Genomic DNA, 22,730 nt, shown 5'->3' on the forward strand with positions numbered 1-22,730 from the left:
AAAATCAATGCATGGAAGAAAAATTGTGTTAATATTCGGTTTAATTCCGTACCATAGAGTAAATCCGTTTTTATGGACTCCGCGATCCCATCCATTTCCGCGGAGGAGAAATTGTAGACGTGTGTCCATGTAGAGACAGAAATGACATGCCGTTGTGCAAATAAGATAAATAACATAAGACTATTTTGTTTGTTTAATAAAAGAACAGGGTGTAGACTTGTTCTATAGCAAAAGGTAACCTTAAATGACTTCTGTTGTGATCTGGCGCTATATAGAAGATAAAGTTTTAGAGGAAACACTGCATTGCAAAAGTGTTTTTTTTTTTTTTTTATTGGACTGAAAACCGTTAACCGTTTGGTTACCAAAATTCTTCAAAATTGCATCTTTTGTGTTCCTCAACTGAAGGAAATTCATTTGTTTGACAACTTGAGGTAAGTAAATAAATAATTATATAATTTTTATTTTTGGGTGAACCATGCCTTTAAAGACTTTCCCTTATTTATTTATCTATCTATCTATCTATCTATCTATCTATCTATCTATCTATCTATCTATCTATCTATCAAAAAGGAACAACCAAACCTTAGTTGCCTGTGCTTGTATACAGAGCAAAACCTTCAGTAGTTTATCTCTTCTTCTCTTCAATTGTTCTTGTCCTCAGCTGGTGGATTGGTGGTCTGTAATCTGGGATGGGATGCAGAGAGGAGATTTTGGGGGAAGGGTTGGAGAAAAATCTGCCAGGCTGTAGAATAAGCACGGCACCCCGCAGGGACGAGTTCTCTCTGTAGACTGACTCTGTTTTAAAATTTAATGGCCAAGCAAAATGCCAGACGGGGGCTGTTCTGCTTCCACGCCTGCGTGGCAGAGCGCAGGTCAACGACGGGGTTTGAGGGAAAAGGGCAGTCGTTTAATGTGAAGAACAAAACAACTTACGTTTAGTTCTTCCTCAACAGCCCTTTAAATTGGCTTATCAGACTGTGTAATATGTTTCACAACCGGTGAGAGGATATTTTCTTTCACATTTTTTTTTTTTCGCACTTACTGTAGCATTTCGTCACTCGCTCTTCATCTGGATCGGTGCTGGATGCTTGTCCTGACATGTTTGTTGCAGATCCCAGGAATTGACGAATGGAGAAAATGTGGAGAATTACACCACACCCTGGCAGAGCGTTTTACATGAGAAAGGCGGTTAGTGACGGTTACATGGGAAACACTGGAAGGAGTGACTGCTAATTACTGTTGTCTGTAATGAGACTATTTAAGCTTCAGTTTAGGGCTGCAGCTAACATCTATTTGGGTTAACACAAACATCTTGATGCCAAGGTTACGAGATCCCGAATTCTAAAACTCATCCCCCACCCTACCCTAGACTGAAAGATGGAGCGAACTGCACTTCTGCTGGCATAATTCTGCATTGATGGCTATTATAAGTAATTGCTAGCAAAACATGTATACACAATGTAAATATCATTAAACTTTCATTATATTATAATAGATGTTCTATAAAAGATGAGTTCCCTTTGTTTTGTTTTTTTAAATTTGTTTATTTATTTATTTGTTTATTTATTTTTTTTTTATCTATCGGATACTCAGCTAATGTCTTTTTCTTGCTGCTCTAAATACATATTTGGCTCAAAAACAATTGTGTTGAGAACTGAATCCCATGACAGTCTTCGACTTGTGGATCTGGCTGTATTTAAAATTATTATAATTCTGACTGATACTACTGACAAATCACTATATAAATTCCATTAATAGTAATAATAGTAATAATAATATGATTCAGCTGTAGGCACGAGGCCACAGATCATCACGGCATGCCGATATACAGCCATATTTCACATCTATGAGTGTGATATTGCGTTTATACAACAGTTCGACGGCACAAGTGTGTAGATACATAAACATAATAACAATGGAGTGTCTTTAAAAGCTCTCATTTGTGCAGAACTACTTGCTTCCGCCATGGATTCAAATCAAAGTCTGACAGTTTAACAGCTGAGCCCAAGCCTCCATTACGAATTGCAAAACGTCACTTTAGAACTACAGGGCTCAACAATAAGGAGTGCCTGATGGCCTGGGGCCAGCGTGAGAGACGCTCGGCACATTAGACGTATGTGTCACTGGCCCAATTGGGCCATTGCCGCATCGTCACGAAAGTTTATCATTTGCAGGTGTTTTTAAGCCTTGTTAATTAAAAATTTTAAGCGATCACAGAGAACTTAATTTATACAGTGGAGTAGAGATGCGCCGATCGACTGGACATATTTCAACCAATCTCTGTTCCGGGCTTGCACACGAAACCGCATGCAGTAATTTTTCAAAATGTCATGTGTGTAAAAGTATTACGAACTTTTTAAAAATCCATTAACAGAGGCCAGAGATGCTGAAGATGAACGCAAAGAGGAAAAATACTCTAGCAGGCAGAGCAAGATCACTGTTATATTATCCTAAATATTGAAACGGGGGTTTATATAAATGTATCTCTGAGGGGAACTGTTTTAAGAAAAGCTTACATGGCGTTTTCTTTTCATTTGTCAACTTCAAAGTAGTGTTCATAAGCATGGCACTGATTTGTTTACAGCTGTAACCAAAGAAACGTAATATCACTGTTATTCCATAAGCGCCACCTGCTGGCAGAGTTTGTGTTCATTCAATCCATCTGCTGTTTTTCCCTAAAGCATCTTTTCATTTGTAATAAAATATTAATAATAATAAAATAATTTTTGAACAAACAAATAATGCTTGAACTTTAGTTAGTCTAGTAGGTTTAGGTGTGGTATCGAAATTGGAACCCGAGTATTGTACAATTTAATTGGTATGTAAAATGTTGGTGTCATTTAAGCTTAAGCTTATTTATTAAAATAAAAGATAACTAGAGTCAAAAACAATGATGACAACAACTATTCATTTTTTTTTTTTTTTTTTTTTTTCTTGTGGCAGAGCCTGTGAAACTTTCGACCGGGCAATTAAAAATTTGAACCACTAAAAAAATCCTTAGCGTTGAGCCCTGAACTAGTAACAAAGAAATGTTGAGTTGCTTCTTTGAAAGCTTATTGTATTACTGCAGTAAAAGCTCACTGTATTGTGTAGAGTGTTATGAGAGAGAGAGAGAGAGAGAGATGGACTGGGCGAGTGTGATTACCTGCATCTCATTCATTCTTCAGATTAGTCTTGTATCCACAATAAACATTAGTTTTAATGTCTGCTGAGGAAAGCGTTATCTTTGTCGTAACGTTAATATCCTTTCATCTGTTAAGGGTTTTTTTTTCTGCTCAGTGCATTTGTTTGCTGTGTCAAGCTGTTTTTGAAACTAAAAATAAATTCCGCTTATAGGCATTAAAACTTTTCAATGTAAAAGTCTTAACTGCTGACTCACTCATAAAAAACAGTGTCTTGTTGCTATCTAATGGCAGAACAATGCAGCGTTTCTCAATGCTAAACACTATTATTAAATATATTATTTATATAAAATATTGTTTATATAAAATATTATTTATTGAAATAATAATATTTAATAAACAACAGCAAAAACAGCCATCAAAAAAGTTGCTAGGCAATTCAGTCAAAATGACAAACGCAGTGCTATGATATACAGCATTGAATTTACATGAGATTTTGCCAAAACTATCTTCTCTGGAACAAATAATAGAATAATGAGACTAAGACTCTCCGTTAAATTTACCCGAAACAAATTACATCTGATGTTTAACCACTACAGACACATTGGAGCCAGAGGTAAAATTCAAGAAGATCTGGCCGAGGTGAGGCACTCTCGGGTGGCTTCATGAGCGCAGAACGGCTGCAGACGCAGATGTCTAAAAACATTATATATATATACACACGTATGTGTGTGTATTTATATATACATAATAAATATATACAGTGCACACACATATAGTAGTGAATTAATAGTTTGACAGCCCTAGTCTAGCCTACAGCACACCCTAAATAAATAAAACTATTTTGGATGGGCGTTAGGATCCGGGGGAGCCTGTTGTTGTTGCTGCTGCTGCTGCACGCGCTAGTGACTGTTGACTCTATTGCACACCTTATGTTACACCTCAGATGACAAGAGAATTTATGGTAATGTTAATATTTAGTCTGTCCATGAGTTCATTCTCTCAAATGCCTTGGGTTTGCAAAGCTTATATGGACTGAATGCTGCTGTGCTACGGTATCAATATATTGTGCACCTGTTTTCAGAGGGTTTTCAGAGAATATGCTATTGGCACAGATGTTTTAAAATAAGTGTTTTAAAAAAGAACTTTGGCTGACACAGCAAGATATTTAAACTAGAATAACAAAATTGCGAAACTGTATCATTAGAGTTGCTTATTGGGTAAGCAGGTGTTGGTTGACAGAACAGCAGCATTACAAGACAAACATGACGACAGCAACAAGTTTGTAATGGAAATTTTACTGGGCGAACAAATAAATTCTGTGACTGATCCAGTACAGGACAAGATGAAGCACTAACAAGAACATCTCCTTAATGATGTTCGTGCTATGCTGTTAAATTAAACATAAGCACGTATTTCCAGCCAATTTCACCTTTGACATTTTTACCTGTATTTGCATTTCATACAGAATAATTAAAAGGCATGTTAGTCACGTATCATAGGGCAAACTCGATCTTCAGTACACACTCTCTAACCATATGACTAATTTAAAGATACCAGCATCTCTCATGAAAGCCAATAATATTTTGTAGGATTCTACACCTAGCGGCCCAGCAATTCCCCTTGTTAAACAAAGTTTATTACACATAGAATATCATAATTAGAGTTCCATAAGAAATGGTGGATTGAGTCACGATTCTTAATTAAACTATATTAAAAATAATCATGTGTTCTGCTAATACTGTCTTTCATAAAGTATTAATGAAAATATATTATTGACAAAATCAAATTCCAACATAATGATTATTTATATATATTTAGAAAATGTACTTGCATTTAAAAATACTAGTTTGTCATGTCATTTATCCTTTAAGAAGAAAAACTAGGCTCAAAAATAAGGTTATTTTTTACTAACCCCACTGGAAATCGGTTCATTTTTTAGCAACATGTTTACTAATGTGCTAATAATATAAAAAATACAATTTGGGTAATTCAATTATTTTCTGTATTTTATTCGGAAACAAGAAAAGTTCTTTTACATGCTGTCCAGTGTTCTCCTCTAATATAGACTATGATATATTTGATAAAGATTTAAATATCAAAAAGTCTATAATTAAGTAAAACATAGTCACAAAATAATTATAATGTAAATGGTACAATGTTTGCTACATGTAGGATTTCAATAAAATATAGTAAATATATTTAAACTTCAACAAATATTTAATTAAAATAATGCCAGGACAAACCTTTTTGCAAAATGAAAACAAATGTTACGCACTACACACTACACGATGTGTTGAGTCAACTTAAAATAATTTGTTACCCCGCTGCCTTAAAATTTTAAGTTCAGTCAACTCAAAAAAGGTTTAGTCAACTTGAAATGTTTTGTATCTAGTGACAACTTAGATGTTTGAGTTGATTCAACTTACAATTTCAGGCAGCCGGGTAACAAACACAGCCTTTAAGTTTAGGCAGCTCAAATATCTAAATTGTCCTTTAGATATGTACAACTTAACATTTCAAGTTGACTGAACTCATTTGAGTTGACTGAACTTAAAATTTTAAGGCAGCAGACTAACAAATTATTTTAAGTTGACTCAACTTTTTTTTTTTTTTTTTTTTTTTTTTTTTTATAGTGTGTGGAAATACAATTCTGTAGCACATTAAATGCCACAAATTATGTTACAGCTAAAAAACAAACAAATAAACAAACAAACAAAAAATTATATTCAGGTGAACCATCTCTGTGTTAGCACACATTGGAGTTCTCTGACAAAACTTTTCAACGAAACCAAATTCACACACATTTTCTTTTTCATCTTTACATGTGTGGGATCAGATTGCAGAAATCGTTTTGATGAACAGTAGTCTCACCAAATTGTTATCTGACCCAAAGATCCTCTCCTACAAACACAAGCACACAACAGAGCTGCTCTCGTGTAAGATGCTGTTTGGAAGGGCATGACATTGTAAAAACTGCAGGTTTACTCTTTTCATCCTCTCCTCTGGAGGAAAGCCATTTGTCTGAGGCTGTTTCATTTTCAGCAGGGTGAGATTCTCTAGAGATCTGCTGGGCACTCGGTTTCTGCCCCATTTTCTCTTCCTTATGTTCATCCTCATGGTTTACCATTTACATGATTCATTACGTAGGTATGACATTTACCCAAAATAAATTATTCACATAAGTCACAAATACTTAATACCTTATTATGTTATTATTAGTTATATGTAGCTATATTCCAAATGTCATTGTGGTTACAGTTCTGTAATTTCAAAAGCAGAGTCAGATGGGATTGAGAATTCTGTTGGTTTTACAATATTTAGTAATTGTTCTCTTGAGTTGCACATTTCAAAACCCATTTAAATAAAACAATACTGTTGGGATCAATTCAGTAGTATGTATAACATTTTGGACATAAAAGGAATTATTAGCTGCTACTAATAAGGAGATTCACATACAAAGTCTCCTCGGAGGAAATGAGTTTAATCTGAATAGGCCAATAGATGGTCTAATTTACTCCAGGTCAGAAACATCAATGTGAGCTGCTGTAGTGCACGCCAAGCTATTGCACTTATTTCTTCATTAAATCTGTATCTCTGTGAGTGTGATTTAGCAGTCACAACAGAGATCATTTGCGTATTGATATGTTATAGTAAAAGTAGCAAAAATAACCTGACTATTTTCAAGGATACATATCAGGTAAGGGTAATGGAAAAAGTCATTTACAGTGTATTTTGATGAGAAACCTTGGCTAAACATTTAAGTGAATTTCAGGGAAAAAAAAGACGAATGCAGAATTTGGCTCCTTTAAACAAATTACTGCTGAGGAAGAAAGCTGCATGTTATTGTGTGGATAAGAATGGAAATTTTCCACTGATCATTTTGAGTGGGCACTGAATCAGGTGGAGTTGTGCTCCCTCAGCAGTTCTTAATGCCACCAATTAACCCCCCCCCCCCCTCTCTCTCTCTCTCTCTCTCTCATAAAAAAAGATAAAGGGAAAGATTTCCACCCAAGCACTTCTATTTATTAATATTAGAATTTAGTCAACGTTAAATGAGACCCTAGTTTCCAATTTATTTTGCCACTTCAACGCCTCATCGGTAACGTTAATAACTCCTGGATACTGGATTAGAGTTTTAAGTGCACTGGGGGAACTTCAAATAAGCAGAGCATTTGTCAGATCTCCATGGACTAAAACATGCTTAAATACTTTTTTTTTTACTAAATTATTTGCCAATTATTGAAATGTTTGTTGTGTAGACATTTAAGGAGACTATAAAATCACCCAGTAGTGGGTGGATTCAGAATTTACTCATGATGAATATTTTGTGAATGCATGTTTTTTAGATGCACATATTTGTTCTCTCTTGAATACTATATATTATAACAGTGGCAAAGTTTAAAATTAGTTAAAATTTGATTTTATTTATAACATAATTCTAACAGATATTTTTTTTTTTCAGGATAAACAGTAAATTAGTTTAAACAACTTAAAAGTATAAACTAATAAAGTACTTACCCATGATTTGCAAACTATTAGATAATATTACTGCAATTAATGAAGGTTAATTTAAAGCACTAAATTAATTACATGGTCCTACTTTCTATATATATATATATATATATATATATATATATATACATACACTACCATTCAAAAGTTTTTATTATTAGAATGATCAATGTTGGATAATATCAACAGTTGTGCTGCCAAATATTTTTTGGAACCTGTGATTTTTTTTTTTTTTTTTTTTTTTTTTCAGGATTCTTTCATTAATAACAAGTTTAAAAAGTACAGTGTTTATTCAGAATATAAATATTTTATAACAATGTAAATTATTTATTATTAACTTTTAATAAACTTTTAATTATTAACTTAATACATCATTGGTGAATAAAAGTATTAATTTCTAAAAAAAAAAAGAAACAATAAACAATAAACCCCAAACTTTTGAACGGTAGTGTGTATATATATATATATATATGTGTATATATATATATATATATATATGTGTATATATATGTGTATATATATGTGTGTGTATATATATGTGTGTGTATATATATATATATATATATATATATATATATATATATATATATATATATATATATATATATATATATATATATAACACTTATTCACTATTAACTATTTTGACAATTCTGTCAACTAGCCCTAGTCTGCCATCTTTGAGTCCCAGACTGACAGCTGCTTCTGTATGAACTACTTAAAAGTGGCTGTAAAAGTGATGCCGAACAGCCTCCGGGCCTCCGTTCTTAGCTAAAGGCCACCCTTAACCCTCATTAATAGAGAAAGACTTCAACAAAGCCCAACACAAAAGCGATTGGCCTGCTGTTTCTCCATTCAAATCCCTCTCTTTGAGGTTTGCGAGGTGTATTCCTCCCCTCTCCATGGATTTCTCCCCCTTCTTTCTGGAGAGCCTCTGATCAAACCCACACAGGAAGTGTGCTGGGAGTGAGCAGCACTGTGAGGCTGCTGATTGACCCAGTCCTCTTATAGAGTATTGACCGCCTTACTCACAGACTTCATTCCCGCTTCCGCTTTGCCTCACGCTAATTACTAATATCAGAGTGGGCTAATATTGTTGTTATTGCACACTCCATTTTATAGTGCTTTGGAACAAATTGGATTTGGAGAAATTGTTGGCACGGTTTAGCGCTGATTAGACGGAGTGTGTGTTTTGTTTACCGCCTGGATTTTGTTGGCCTAACTGGAGCGTGGCCTCATAGTTGGAGTCTTATCTCATCTGTCCCTTCTTAGAGGCTGCGGCTAAAAAGTCAAAGGCTTAGTGCAACATCAAAGCCGTCTAGCTTCTGCATGTACACCATTGATAGAAAGACAGATGGAGAGGAAGATGAGGACGGGGGTTTTCACCAAAGAGGTGATGAGGGACAGTCACATTGTTATTGTGAACACAGTGTGAGTGCACTATAATGTGTTTGTGGGTCAGAAGACTGGTCGTACAGTATTGAGCTACAGTGTTGTCATGACTGCATTATGTTGAGTATATTCAAGTGACAAATAATTATGAATGTTTAGCACTTTTGCCATTTTGTGAAGAAAAACCTCTACACAACGAGCAGTATTGAAGGTGGTCTGATTGGCTGTGATTTTGCAGAATTTTTGATTGAGTTGAATAACATGAGGCTTATTTTTTTCTGTTTCAAGTATTTGAATTTACACTGACCAAAATTCTAAACGCAAAACTTTTGTTTTTGCCCCCATTTTTCATGAGCTGAACTCAAAGATCTAAGACTTTTTCTATGTACACAAAAGGCCTATTTCTCTCAAATATTGTTCACAAATCTGTCGAAATCTGTGTTAGTGAGCAATTCTCCTTTGCCGAGATAATCCATCCATCTCACAGGTGTGGCATATCAAGATGCTGATTAGACAGCATGATTATTGCACAGGTGTGCCTTAGGCTGGCCACAATAAAAGGCCACTCTAAAATGTGCAGATTTATCACACAGCACAATGCCACAGATGTCGCAACTTTTGAGGGAGCGTGCAATTGGCATGCTGACTGCAGGAATGTCTACTACAAAGTAAAACAATACAGTAAAACTAATAGCATAAATAGTTTAGCCCCATGCTACTCTAAATGTACATCTTGTGTTCTCCCTTTCTACATTACCAGTTTAAGAGTGTGTAACAAAAAGCTCTGAACTGAAGCTGTTTTATTCTGTGTCCTTTTACTGATTGTATGTTTTTAAATAATATGTGTATGGTGAAATATTAATGAGACTGCATTAAACTTTAACCAGATTCTGAGGCAGATTAAACTAGACTATTAAATTTCTCTGACTGTGAAATAAAAGCGAATCCGATTGCAGTAGTACGCCTTTTTCCCTTGCGCAGCGCTGTCTGTCAATATCAATGAAGCTCGTGTGAGTCATTTGAGTAGCTTGGAAAAATGAAGCAGGTGAAATTATTGCTGAGTATCAGCCGGAAGGTCCCGGAGCAAAACAAGACGAAGGTTTTGTGCATTTCAAAAATGACTCATTAAAATAGAGTGGCACTCTGATTGAATAAACCAGATTGTGTGGCCAGGACAGTGAATGTATTTGGTTTTTCCTTTTATTTTGCTCTAATTTGTGCTCTTTCATATCTAATTGACTCCGCACTTTCGCGCTGCGGTAGATGGAATAGACAGAGAAGCTGTAATGAGACGTGCCCACTCAAGGCCCTGAGAGACCAACCCAGTTGCTGGGGTGCAGCTGCTTTACTTGCCTCATTTGTGTGTATCTGAAGAGGCTAGCAAAGTAAAGTCACAACTGACAGATGCCTCCCCAGCATCCACAAATTTCCTGCCTCTATGTGAGTCAGACAAAACAAGCATCATATTAAAATAATAACCTGCTGTTTTGCATGCAATTGATGTTGTGCTTTTCCCCCTCTTGAAGTAGCCCTCCTACCAGAGCTGTTAGCTTTCATCTCAAAACATTTCAATTCGACGTCTGGACACCAGAAGCACCACCGTCAGCGTTGAAACCAATCACAATTCCCCGTAGTCCAATTTACTGTTATTCTACGAAGGTATTTGAAGTTCACATGGAGTAGCCAACTTAGTTTGGCCGAAGAAACGTTTTCATTTCAACTGGATGTTTGGGGGAGGAGTACGATGGGAATTTCAAAACTCGCTCAGTAGGGTCTTTTAACTTTTATTGAACATAAACTCCAAATCGTTCCCTTGTGTGCTCTTCGCAGAGTTTCCCGTCCGACGAAGGCTGGCCATTTGCGAAGTACCTGGGTGCTTGCGGGCGAATGGTGGCGGTGAACTACGTGGGCGAGGAGCTGTGGAGTTTCTTCAATGCTCCCTGGGAAAAGAGAGTAGACCTGGCCAAGCAATTAATGGACATCGCGGAGCAGCTTACTAACAATGACTTCGACTTTGCTCTCTATCTGCTGGACGTCAGCTTCGATAACTTCGCCGTGGGCCCGCGGGACGGGAAGGTCATTGTGGTGGATGCGGAGAATGTTGTGGTGGCCGACAAGAGGTTGATCAAACAGAGTAAGTAAATAGATTGCTTGTTTCCTGCATGTACAGTAAATCTCAGTCTGTACTCACAGTGTTTGATTTACCATAGTGACAACGGCATACACACAAATTTGCTCATTTGAACTGATGTTAAACCAACCATTCACCCAAAAATTTAATTCATAATATGGTAGTTATATGAATTAATACAGTTTCATAATATGGAGTTCACAAATTAACTACATAGGTTAATTTGTGAGTTGATGAAGAGCTGGAAGAATTTCTAGATGTATAAAAGCAGTTTAATTTTAGAGAAAGAAAAAGAAGAATTAGGGTGAATCAAATTGTGAATTTACTGCCATTGCATGAATAATATGTGATCATATGATCATGATTAAAAATGAAAATGACAGACAGTGTTGAAGTCTAGCACAGCCTCTGGTTGGTAATGAAGGAACGTGTGACTATAGTTGGCTAAAAAAGTTTAGGGGAATGCACCCTCTGAGCGATTCTTTGAAACCGATTGAAAAGAGACTCAAAACAACCTTTTCTTTTTTTCTTTTTTCTTTTTTTTTTTTTTTTTTTTTTTTTTTTTTTTTAGCTTTTATGAACCAGGTAGTAGTGCTTCTCTCATAAACCTTATATAGTCATATGACTTCAGAAGACTAAATCCTACTACTAAGACATGTTTGGCACATGCACATGGATAACTATTATTAAATTAGAAATTAATAATAAATCATTAAATGTCATTTACTCACCTGTATGATTCGCTTTATTCTGTAGAACACGCGCACACACACAAACACACACACACAAAGGGTTAAAGGAGAAGTCCACTTCCAGAACAATTTACAGATAATGTACTCACCCCCTTGTCATCCAAGATGTTCTTGTTTTTCTTTCTTCAGTCGTATATAATGTTTTTTAAGGAAAACATTTCAGGAATTATCTCCATATAATGGACTGGCTATGGTTCCCCGAGTTTGAACTTCCAAAATGTTGTTTAAATGCGGCTTCAAACGATCCCGAATGTGGTTGTAAACGATCCCAGCTGAGGAAGAAGGGTCTTATCTAGCGATTGGATATTTTCATAAAAATAATACAATTTACATATTTTTTAATGTCAAACGCTCGTCTTGTCTTGCTCTGCCTGAACTATGTTTTTTTGTTTTTTTGTTTTTTTTTGTTTTTTTTCTTCCCGGTTCATGACAGTTAGAGTATGTCGAAAAATTCCCATCTCGTGTTCTCCCTCAACTTCAAAATCGTCCGACATCGCTGTTTTACCTTTTTTGTTCACTTTGCAAAGACTGGGTTGGTACTTCTGCAGCGATGTAGGATGTTTTTGAAATGTTTTCTGAAGTTGAGGGAGAAAATATGATTGGAGTTTTTCAGCATACCCTAACTGTCTTGAACCAGAATATACAGAGCTCAGGCAGAGCAAGACAAGACGAGTGTTTGAGATTTAAAATAATTTAATTTAATTTTTTAATAAAATAACCTATCGTTTCGCTAGATAAGATCGTTCTTCTTCAGCTGAGATCATTTACAACTGCATGTAGGATCGTTTGTAGCCACATTTAAACTGCATTTTGGAAGTTCAAACTCAGGGCACCATAACAGTCCATTATATGGAGAAAAATGTTTTCCTCAAAAAAAACATTTTTATTTGTAAAATGTAATTTGTTTACGACTGAAGAAAGAAAGACATGAACATCTTGGATGACAAGGGGGTGAGTACATTATCTGTAAATTTTTGTTCTGGAAGTGGACTCCTTTAATAGTTTTTGCGCTAACAAAGGAAGTCAGTAGGTTCCAATTCCAAAATAACTACAGCAGACAATTTTCAAAATATCACCTTTTGTGTTCCACATTATAAAATAAAATATACGTACATACATACATACATACATACATACATACAGGTTTGGAACATTGGTGTTATTGTTAAATAAAACTTAAAACTACCAGTAAAACTTGGACTAAATTTAAAAATGAAAAATAAAAAAAAAAAAAATATTGAAAAATAAAATAAAATAAATGAGAAACGAGAGATGTTGTCTTGGAAATTAACTAAAATAAAATGTTTTTAAAAAATCTAAATATAAATAAAGGAAAATGACAAAGGCAATTAGTAAAACTTTGACTAAATTTAAAAATGAAAAAAATAATATATATATATATATATATATATATATATATATATATATATATTAAAAAATAAAATAAATAAATAAAAGCAATGTAATAAATTGTATCTTCCTTCTGGCAAAATTTCATCATATCACAATTTTGAAGGCTTAATATTCTATAAGATCAAACCACGTACATCTGCATAAATATAAGGGTATGATGTTCAGAGAAGCTTTAATGCAGCAGTAGTATGTGTGCTGGAGCAGGTGTGTTTGTGTGAACTCCGGTGTCATTTCCTGACCTCATCTCTCCTCTGTCTCTCTTTCTCCATTTACTTTCCATTTTATTCACTGTCCAATCCATTAAAGTCGTAAAACCCCATGAATGAATACATTAAAAGTAAAACTATATAAAAGTAAAGTGTGTATATATATATATATATATATATACATACATATCCTGATAAACAACTTCAGAACTCTGAATGCTGCAGAGAGTTTTTTTTTGTTTTTGTTTTTTTTTTTATATACACACCCAGCACATCAGAATCGAGTGCGTCACCAGCGTACTGAGACATTGTGTGTTGTACCTTTGTGTTTTGTGCCCAGAATCTCAGGGGAGATACCCAACATCAGATAGAACACTATTCAGAGAACAAGGTTTGTTCCTGAAAGCCTCAGATAGAATATGTGTCTATGTGCGGGCGGTTGCGCGAGAGACTTACACGTGAGGACAGAGTGACGCCAGTCGGGTCTTTCTTCAATGGCGACTTGTCACAGTGCCAAAAGCCTCACAGAAGAAGCTCTGTCATTGAAGTGGGAGCGAGCCCTCGAGGGGAGGGTGTCCCCTTTTACCAGTCAAACAGCTCCGCTAGGATGAATTTAAATTGTTTTAGCTCAGCTTTGAAGGAATACTAAAGCTAGACACTGTTTTTACAAGCAAGCTTAAGGATGTTGGGTTTCATTCACAAATAATTACCTTTAAGTTTCATAATTATGTGAGTCAAAAGCATTCTCATGCTAAATGTCCACTGGATTCACAACAGGTGTGTATGCATGTTAATTTCTTAGACTGGTTAGACACCTAGTTGTTAATGAATTTGGATTATTCTGGACTATGGGCGAGGAGCATAATACACACCCAGATGATCTCCATGTAAGGGCTTGTTGCACACCATCTTCTGTACAGCCATTCATCATCAAAGATCTTTACAGACACTAGTGCTATTCTCAAAAGAAGTCGAAAAACAAACTCCAAACAACAGATCTGTTGAATTTTTAAGGAGAATCTATCCCAGGTCAAGATATAATGATTTTCATAATTTAAAAAAAATTAATTAATCCAATTAATTCATAGTTTTATTAAAGTTCCATGGTATGGTTTGTTTTAATTATTTCTTTGTTCAAATGTTATGTTCATTTTTGTTTATTTATTTGTACATTTAAATGGTTTTGTTTGTTGATTTTGTTTAGCACTTTGGTATGGAATTTCATTTCCGCCACTTGATAAAACAAATAAAAAAAATGTAATTGCGACTTTTTGTCTCGCAATTTTAACAGACTTTCCTAAAATTGTGTGACATAAACTTTGAATTGTGAGAAAACGTAGAGTTGAGAGATTTAAACTTGCAATTACAAATTATTACACCAGAATTGTGAGATATATGAACTCGCAATTGTGAGAAAAAAGTCAGAATTCTGATATACAAACTTGCAATAAAAAAGGCTAGTTGCGACTTTATCTCAAAATTCTTTTTTCTCACAATTGCAAGTTTATATCAAACAATTCTGACTTCTTTTTTCCCTCAGAATTGCATGATATTAATTTGCAGTTATGAATTACACTACCGTTCAAAAGTTTGGGGTCAATAAGACTTGTAATAGTCTTTAAAGAAGTCTTTTATGCTCATCAAGGCTGCATTTATTAGATTAAAAATATAGAAAAAAAAACAGTAATATTGCAAAATGTTTTTACAATATAAAATAATGTTTTTTATTTTAACATACTTTAAAATATAATTTATTCCTGTGTTGAAAAGCTGAATTTTTATCAGCTGTTACTTCAGTCTTAAGTGTCACATAATCCTTCAGAAATCATTCTAATATGCAGATTTATTATAAGAATGATTAATGTTGGATAATATCAAATATTTTTTGGAACCTGTGATTTTTTTTTTTTTTTTTTTTTTTCTTTCATGAATAACAAGTTTAAAAAGTACAGTGTTTATTCAAAATATAAATATTTTATAACAATGTAAATTATTTATTATTAACTTTTAATAAACTTTTAATTATTAACTTAATACATCCTTGGTGAATAGTATTAATTTCTTAAAAAAAAAAAAAAAGAAACAATAAAAATGTACTGACCCCAAACTTTTGAACGGTAGTGTTAGTTAGAATTGTATGATATAAACTCGCAATTGCGAGAAAATAAAAAAATTGTAATTTCACTTTTTTTTATTACGTTTATATCTTGCAAGACTTCATTTCTCAGAATTTTGTTTATATGTCGCAGATCTGACTTTATAATTTGCAGTTGCGAGTTTATATCACACAATTCTGACTTTAAAATTCGCAACTGCAAGTTTGTCTCACAATTCTGACTTTTTCAGAATTGTGATATAAACTTGCAATTGCAAGAAAAAAGTCGGAGTTGGGAGATTTAAACTTGCAATTACGAATTATTACAGGAGAAGTTCACTTCCAGAACAAAAATTTACAGATAATTTACTCACTTGCTATCCAAGATGTTCATGTCTTTCTCTCAGTCAGTACTTCTGCAGTGATGTAGGATGATTCTGAAGTTGGAGAAAATGAGATGGGAGTTTTACATACCCTAACTTTCTTGAACCGGAATACACAGAGCTAGATAAGACAAGCATTTGAAGTTATATGATTGGGGGCACCATTGAAGTCCGCTATATGGAGACAAATCCTGAAATGTTTTCCTCAAAAACAATTTCTTTACGACAGAAGATAGAAAGACATGAACATCTTGAATAACAAGGGAGTGAGTACATTACCTGTAAATTTTTGTTCTGAAAGTGGACTTCTCCTTTAAGTCAGAATTGTGAGATGTATAAACTTGCAATTCTGAGAAAATATAAGACAGAAAATACCCCCTCTGAATTGGACATTATAACTTGCTATTCAGAGTTTATATCTCACAATTCTGAGAAAAACCAAAAAAAAACTTTTTCATCATACAATCCTAACTTAATTTTTCAGAATTGTGAGTTTATATTCCGCAATTTTAACTTTTATATCACACGATTCTGACTTTAAAATTCACAGTTGCAAGTTTATATCTCGTAATTCTGACTTTCTTTCTAAGAATTGTGTGATGTAAACTTGCAGTTGCGAGAGAAAACTGACTGGATGTTATAACTTGCAATTCTGAGTTTATATCTCACAATTCTGAGAAAAAAAAAAAGAAAAAAGAAATCAGAACTCTGATATACAAACTTGCAATAAAAAAGGTAGTTTTGACTTTTTATCTCACAATTCTGACTTTATAGTTCACAATTGCAAATTTATTCTGACTTTTTTTTTTTTTTTTTCAGGATTGTGATATATACTCGCAATTGTGATGTCGCAATTACCCTTTTTTAATGCAAATTTATATATTACAATTCTGAGGAAAAACGTCAGAATTGCAAGATGTAAACTGACAATTGTGAGGGGAAAAAAAGTCAGAATTGTAACAAAAAGTTGCAATTACCCTTTTTTATTTTTTATTCGGTAGCTAAAATGGGCTTCCATAGTTTGGTGTATTTAATTTAATTCCCACTATACATCCAATATTTATATTTCTTTATCCATATATTCATCATTTATAATTATCAATGCATCCATAATTTATATGAATTTATTAACCCATCCATCCATCCATCATTTATATGAATTTATATGTATCTCTTATTTATATTTATTCAACCATTCATCCATCCATCCAGTTTATATTTATCCGCCCGTTCGTCCGTCCTTCTGTAGTTTTATTATTTGTTGATGTATTTATTTACATTTGGTTCTTTATATTTGTATGGTTATTGTTGGTTCTTGTGTTTTATACAAATTTTGAATCAGTTTGATTGCAAGCTGACTGATGAATCTTGATTTTATGCATGTGTGTATGTACAGTTGGTTAATGAATAGCAGCCATTGTAATCGGACTTGACAGGAAGTTTTGCATTACATCAAGATTTTGACGTAGAAACACATTTCGACAACTGTGCAAATAGATTAGGACCAAAAAGACCCTTTGTTATGAACAACTGATGGTACAAAAGGCCAGTCAATTAGGCTGCAAGTTCACCAGTGCAGTATTTAAAGAGAACAAAGCAACATTGATCTGCAGCTCCGTAATGAAATTATCTGCAGTGCTTTGGAGAGAGCCCAGCACAAGCCTTGGATACAGAATGTTTGTCTAGACCAACGACGCAGGGAAAGCCACAACCTAAAATGAATTTCGATCTGGAGCACGGCTCCGCTCCACTGACGCTCACAATCACATTTGTCTCTCCGTCCTGCTAAAGATGATCAAGTAGCTTCCTTCCACCCTTGCAATGGGCGGATGTCTTGTCCAGATGTAATACAGCACAGATTAGGATGATGTGTTTGTAAAGACAAGACACAAAAGAGAAGGGAAAAGAGGGAGGACATTCAGAGGATGAGGACCTGAATTCACTTGAATATATAATAGAGTAGTGTAAAATTTTCTATAGATTAAGCTTTACAGTATATTTTGACATGTGGGACACAATAGACTAAAATTTGCTTTTTTTTTTTTTTTTTTTTTTTTTTTTTGAAAAATGATTGAGGTTAAATAAAACTCAGTGTCTGTAGACAACATCTTTGACATGGTCTTCTTTGTGATCTGTTGAATTTTCAATTTTACAATAATCAATAATTAAGTAAATAATGCAATTAAATATTAGCATATAGGTTTCATATATGTTTCAATTAAGTAAACATTGATGTAGAAAAATGCGGTTTCAATGCGGTTTGTGTTACAATAAAATAAAATAAATATACCTGACTTATTTTTTTTTTAGAAAAAAAATATATATATAATTTACAAAATAAATTATTATTGCAAAATTAAATTTTGCAATTCTGACTTTAAAATTAGTAGTTGTGAGTTTATATCTATATTTTGCAATATAGAAAAAATGTAGAAAAATGACATTTATGTAGAAAAATGACAAAAAAGGAACTTATACATCTTAAAATTTACACAGCTTAAAAAAATACAGCTTAATAAAACATTTTTAATAAATATTAACAAATGAGAATGGACCATTTCAATGTGGTTTGTGTTAATAATAAAAAAAAATATATATATTTCTGACTTTATTTCTCAGAATTTAGTTTATATCTTGCAATTCTGACTTTTCCCCCCAGAATTCTAAACTTGCAATTGCAAGAAAGAAATGTTGCAATTACCCTTTTTAATTGCAAGTTTATATTTTGCAATTCTTGACTTAATTTCTTAGATTTGTGAGGTTATATTTTGCAATTCTGACTATATAATTGAGTTTTCAATGTGGTTTGTGTTAAACATAAAATGATTAAATTAAAATAAATTAAACGTAAAACTTAAACTTTATGCTGTCGCATTAGTCCTCAGCATGAAAATGAGGGAATAACAGTTTGTCCAGTTTGCATAAAATGTGTCGTCTAGACTTGCCTCTGACCGAAAGAAAAAAAAAAATCTTGGACACATCTGGGCATTGCAAATTTAATTAACTTCCAGTACTAGGGAGCACTATAAAATTAACCCGAGGCACTGCATCCTCAGCATCCGCAGAATATATGCGAACATTGTAATAATTATTGTCCATTTTTTGTATGCTTTAACTTTTAAGTATTGCTGCTTGTGGCTACATCTGTGTATAATATAAATTTGGTGCCGCATGCCTGCTTGCTAGGCTTCAAATGTAGGAGTGTTCATGCAAAGAGAAAAAAAAAAAATCAACAGAAAAAAAATCTGAGCTAATTATCTGCATGCTACAGATATTGAACAAATACTGAGTTTTATATGTATGACAATAAGCCGTTAAGAACTTGGTCTTTCATGGTTATTAAACCTGTATGCACTTGCGCAAAGACACAGACCTGCATCTGCACATTTCTTTCTCTCATATGTCTTGATGTTGCAGCAAAGACGTATGTAACAGATCTGTGCATTAGAGCTAAGACAGAGCCTGATCACACATCAGTCACACAGACATCTACCAGAGTAAATGACATCTCCTTCACCTTGGCTCTCAGCATCTGCAGATCTGCGTTGAGCGATGATTGAGTTTGTGCGATGGTCTGGGGGCCTGAGGCAGAGCCTGACGCCGGAAACACAGATTGAGTCATTGGAGTTGAGGAAGGACAGGGGCCGGAGTGCAGCGAGTTTCTCAGACATGATTAGGGGTTGGCATCTCCTGGGTTGTTTCACTCTAATCAATTTGATCATTAATGCAACTCCAAAGAGTTCCCCATCATAGAGATTGTTATTTATTTGCAGCGGTTGCCAGGTCCTGGAAAAAAAAGTGTGAAGATGAAGGTTGTATGGATCGGTGTTCTGGGTAGAGAAACAGGCCAATTTGTGTCCCTTTATTAAGGAAGGAACATGCTGTACTTCAGAAATGTCCACCTGATTGCTTCTGTGCTATTTCTAAGTCACAAATTGCTCTCTTGGTCCATCGACTGATATTTTCACTGTGCTCAGACTGAATGAGTGTGTCCAAACATGATTTATAAAAAGATGATGTTTTCCATTTAAAAATGAAAAATACTGGCCAATTTTTGTTTTAAGAAATTTCAAACCTAAAACACAGTTAATTATATATATATTGTGAAAAAAACAAAACAACGCAAGACAGAATGTTGCCACATTGTGTATATTGTTTTTTTGTCATGCTGCAGCAAATTAATAGCAGACTAGCTGCTATTAGCTAGTCCAAAAGAAAAATTTAAAAAAAGTAAAAAAAATTTATTTAATTTAATTTTTTTTAACCTCCATTGTGATATTAGGACTGTTCTGTTTTTTAAATGTCAAAATGACATGATTTAATTTAGAGATTACAAACGTTGGTCCAAGAAGAGGTGTGTCAAGTCATTTTTTAATTGCATTTTTTGTATTCGTTTTACAATAAAAACGCATCACGCCATTCACTCAAATGCATTTTGAATCTTGTCATAGTCAAATCATGAAAGAGCAAATTCTGTTTGTCTATGGTACATTTTCATCAACTACTGCATATTTACTCTTGTTTCTGTCATCTTCCTGCAGATAAGCCAGAGAACTACGACATCTGGTACGAGAGCAAGTTTGAGGAGTGCGACAAGGAGGCCTGTCTCTCCTTCTCTAAAGACATGTTATGCTCACGGGTCACAGTGGACCACAACTATTACGCCATCTGTCAGAATCTGCTTTCACGATATGCTATGTGGCGGGGCAGCTCCGGCGGACTTCTTCACGACCCCCCGCCACACATAGCCAAAGACGGCCAGCTTGAAGCCCTGTTGGACGAATGCGCCAACCCTAAAAAGCGGTACGGCCGCTTCCAGGCAGCTAAAGAACTGCGCGAGTACTTAACCCAGCTAAGTGGTACCGCTAGGTAATGACCGCCCACATACGCTCAACGTTCACCCATCAACGTCCGACGACATCTTCAGGGTTTGGGGATCCCCGTTAGAAGGTCTGACAACGTTTTGTGACTTTATCTCAGACCAATCGTCCTTCACTACAATCCGTTATGTGTACATTTTGTTTCGCTTGCGTTGATTTTTAAATTATTGAAATGTCTTGAGTTCATTGCTTTTATTAAATGATTTGTTTTGCGATAAAGGCAGTGGTTGCGTCACCATTGTCAGCGTCCTCTGGTTTTCCGCTGGAGGTTTACCTGCAAAATTGCGACGCTACGAAAGGCAGCTGGGAGTGGTAGTACACAAGCATTAAAGGGATAGTTTACAGAAAAAATAATTACTCACCCTTATGTTGTTCCAAACCAGTAAGACCTTTGACCTTCAGAACACAAATTAAGATATTTTGACCCTGCATGAACAGCAACGCATTACCACATTCAAGCACTCAAACAAAATAATGACTATTCCGTGTCAGTCTTTGGTTGCACCACCGATGTCATGGACTATTTTAACAATGTCCTTACTACCTTTCTGGGCCTTGAATGTGGTAGTTGCTGTCTATGCAGGGTCGGAAAGCTTTCGAACTTCATCAAAAATGTCTTTATTTGTGCTCTGAAAATGAGCAAAGGTCTCACGGGTTTGGGTGAGTAATTAATGACAGAATTTTCATTTTTTGGGAAACTATCCCTTTAACTCTGTCCAAAACTTTTCAGCGAACGTCTTGTGCTTAATTGATTCACTTACATTCCAGGAAGAATGAGTTTGGCGTAAAGCATAATTTTGAGATGGTAGAGAGGATGTGGAAGTCTGTACATAATTAGAGCAGATTGGAGAGGGGAAATGAGTTGGAATTGCTTTGCATATACCAAAGAGTCTGGTTCTGTGTAACTCAAACCTCTGAATGAAAAGGGCAGAGCCTAAAAACGAGCATAGTCAAACCACCCCGGAGCAGATTCATGAATGTGGTTAGACTTGTTACGAAGATTTGTGTTTGTATTAATCAAGCAAAGTCCAGAGAGACGGCCACAATGAATCCAAATTACGTAGCGCTATTAAATCAGAGCGGGGTCCAGGTCTCTAATTGGCCGTTAACTATAAATAATGTACCGGCACATGGCATGATGCGGCACTATCAAGCTCCTCGACGTGCAAACGTGCATCCGCACAGGTTGAAATGGAACTTTCTATCTTTAAAATCCATCTTAACATTTCAATTTCACAGCTCTGCAATTGAATTAATCAAAATTTAATTAAACGTCTCTAACACTTAAGATCATTTAACTTTGAGCCATCAGCCTGCTGTTCCCCCCCCCCCCTCCCCTTCCCTGGTTTGATTTTGCACTTGGTGGACCAATGAATTAGATCAGTATGCTAATGAGTATGCGTTAGATAATGAAGTACGCTAGCGCTTGACTGACAGCATCACTCCATTGAGCCTGGATTTTGAAAGCTAGCTAATCACTTTTCTACTTGATGTTTCTGCCAGTGCAAATGAATGAAATGAATTAAGATTTTAATCTTTTTATTTCCATGTTTGGGTTCTGGCCAGTCAAAGTCAAAGCAATAAGTGTCCATCAGCCATTATCCGTGAAGATCCCTCTGCTCTTGTCAAATCTAAACCGGTGACCGGATGGCCTCTCTTTAGGTGTTGGCACGTGAGAGATTTTTTGCGTGCATAAACAACTGTCCGCTTTTGTACTGTACTTCTATTTCAGTTGAGTATTATATCAGCTGTGTCTGATTTTACTGTGCCTTTCATTCAGAAGTTGTATTTACAACTTTTTAGTCTGTTTAAATATCAATGAATAAATGAATATATATAAA

At 34.8% G+C, this 22,730-nt stretch overlaps 1 protein-coding gene across 3 annotated transcripts in view; it reads left to right on the forward strand.

The window, feature by feature from the left end:
• The window catches only part of dipk2ab (divergent protein kinase domain 2Ab), a 35,787-nt gene extending 13,274 nt beyond the window's left edge, over positions 1-22,513 (forward strand). For all 3 annotated transcript variants that reach the window (XM_051098483.1, XM_051098485.1, XM_051098484.1), the window contains 2 exons: positions 10,860-11,163; positions 20,551-22,513. In XM_051098483.1, the coding sequence (XP_050954440.1) occupies positions 10,860-11,163; positions 20,551-20,882 (636 nt within the window). In that variant the 3' untranslated portion in view covers positions 20,883-22,513. The remainder of the gene's footprint in view (positions 1-10,859; positions 11,164-20,550) is intronic.
• Positions 22,514-22,730: the final 217 nt, after the last annotated feature.

This window comes from Labeo rohita, chromosome 24 (assembly GCF_022985175.1).
Source record: "Labeo rohita strain BAU-BD-2019 chromosome 24, IGBB_LRoh.1.0, whole genome shotgun sequence".
NCBI classification, from domain to species: Eukaryota; Metazoa; Chordata; class Actinopteri; order Cypriniformes; family Cyprinidae; genus Labeo; species Labeo rohita.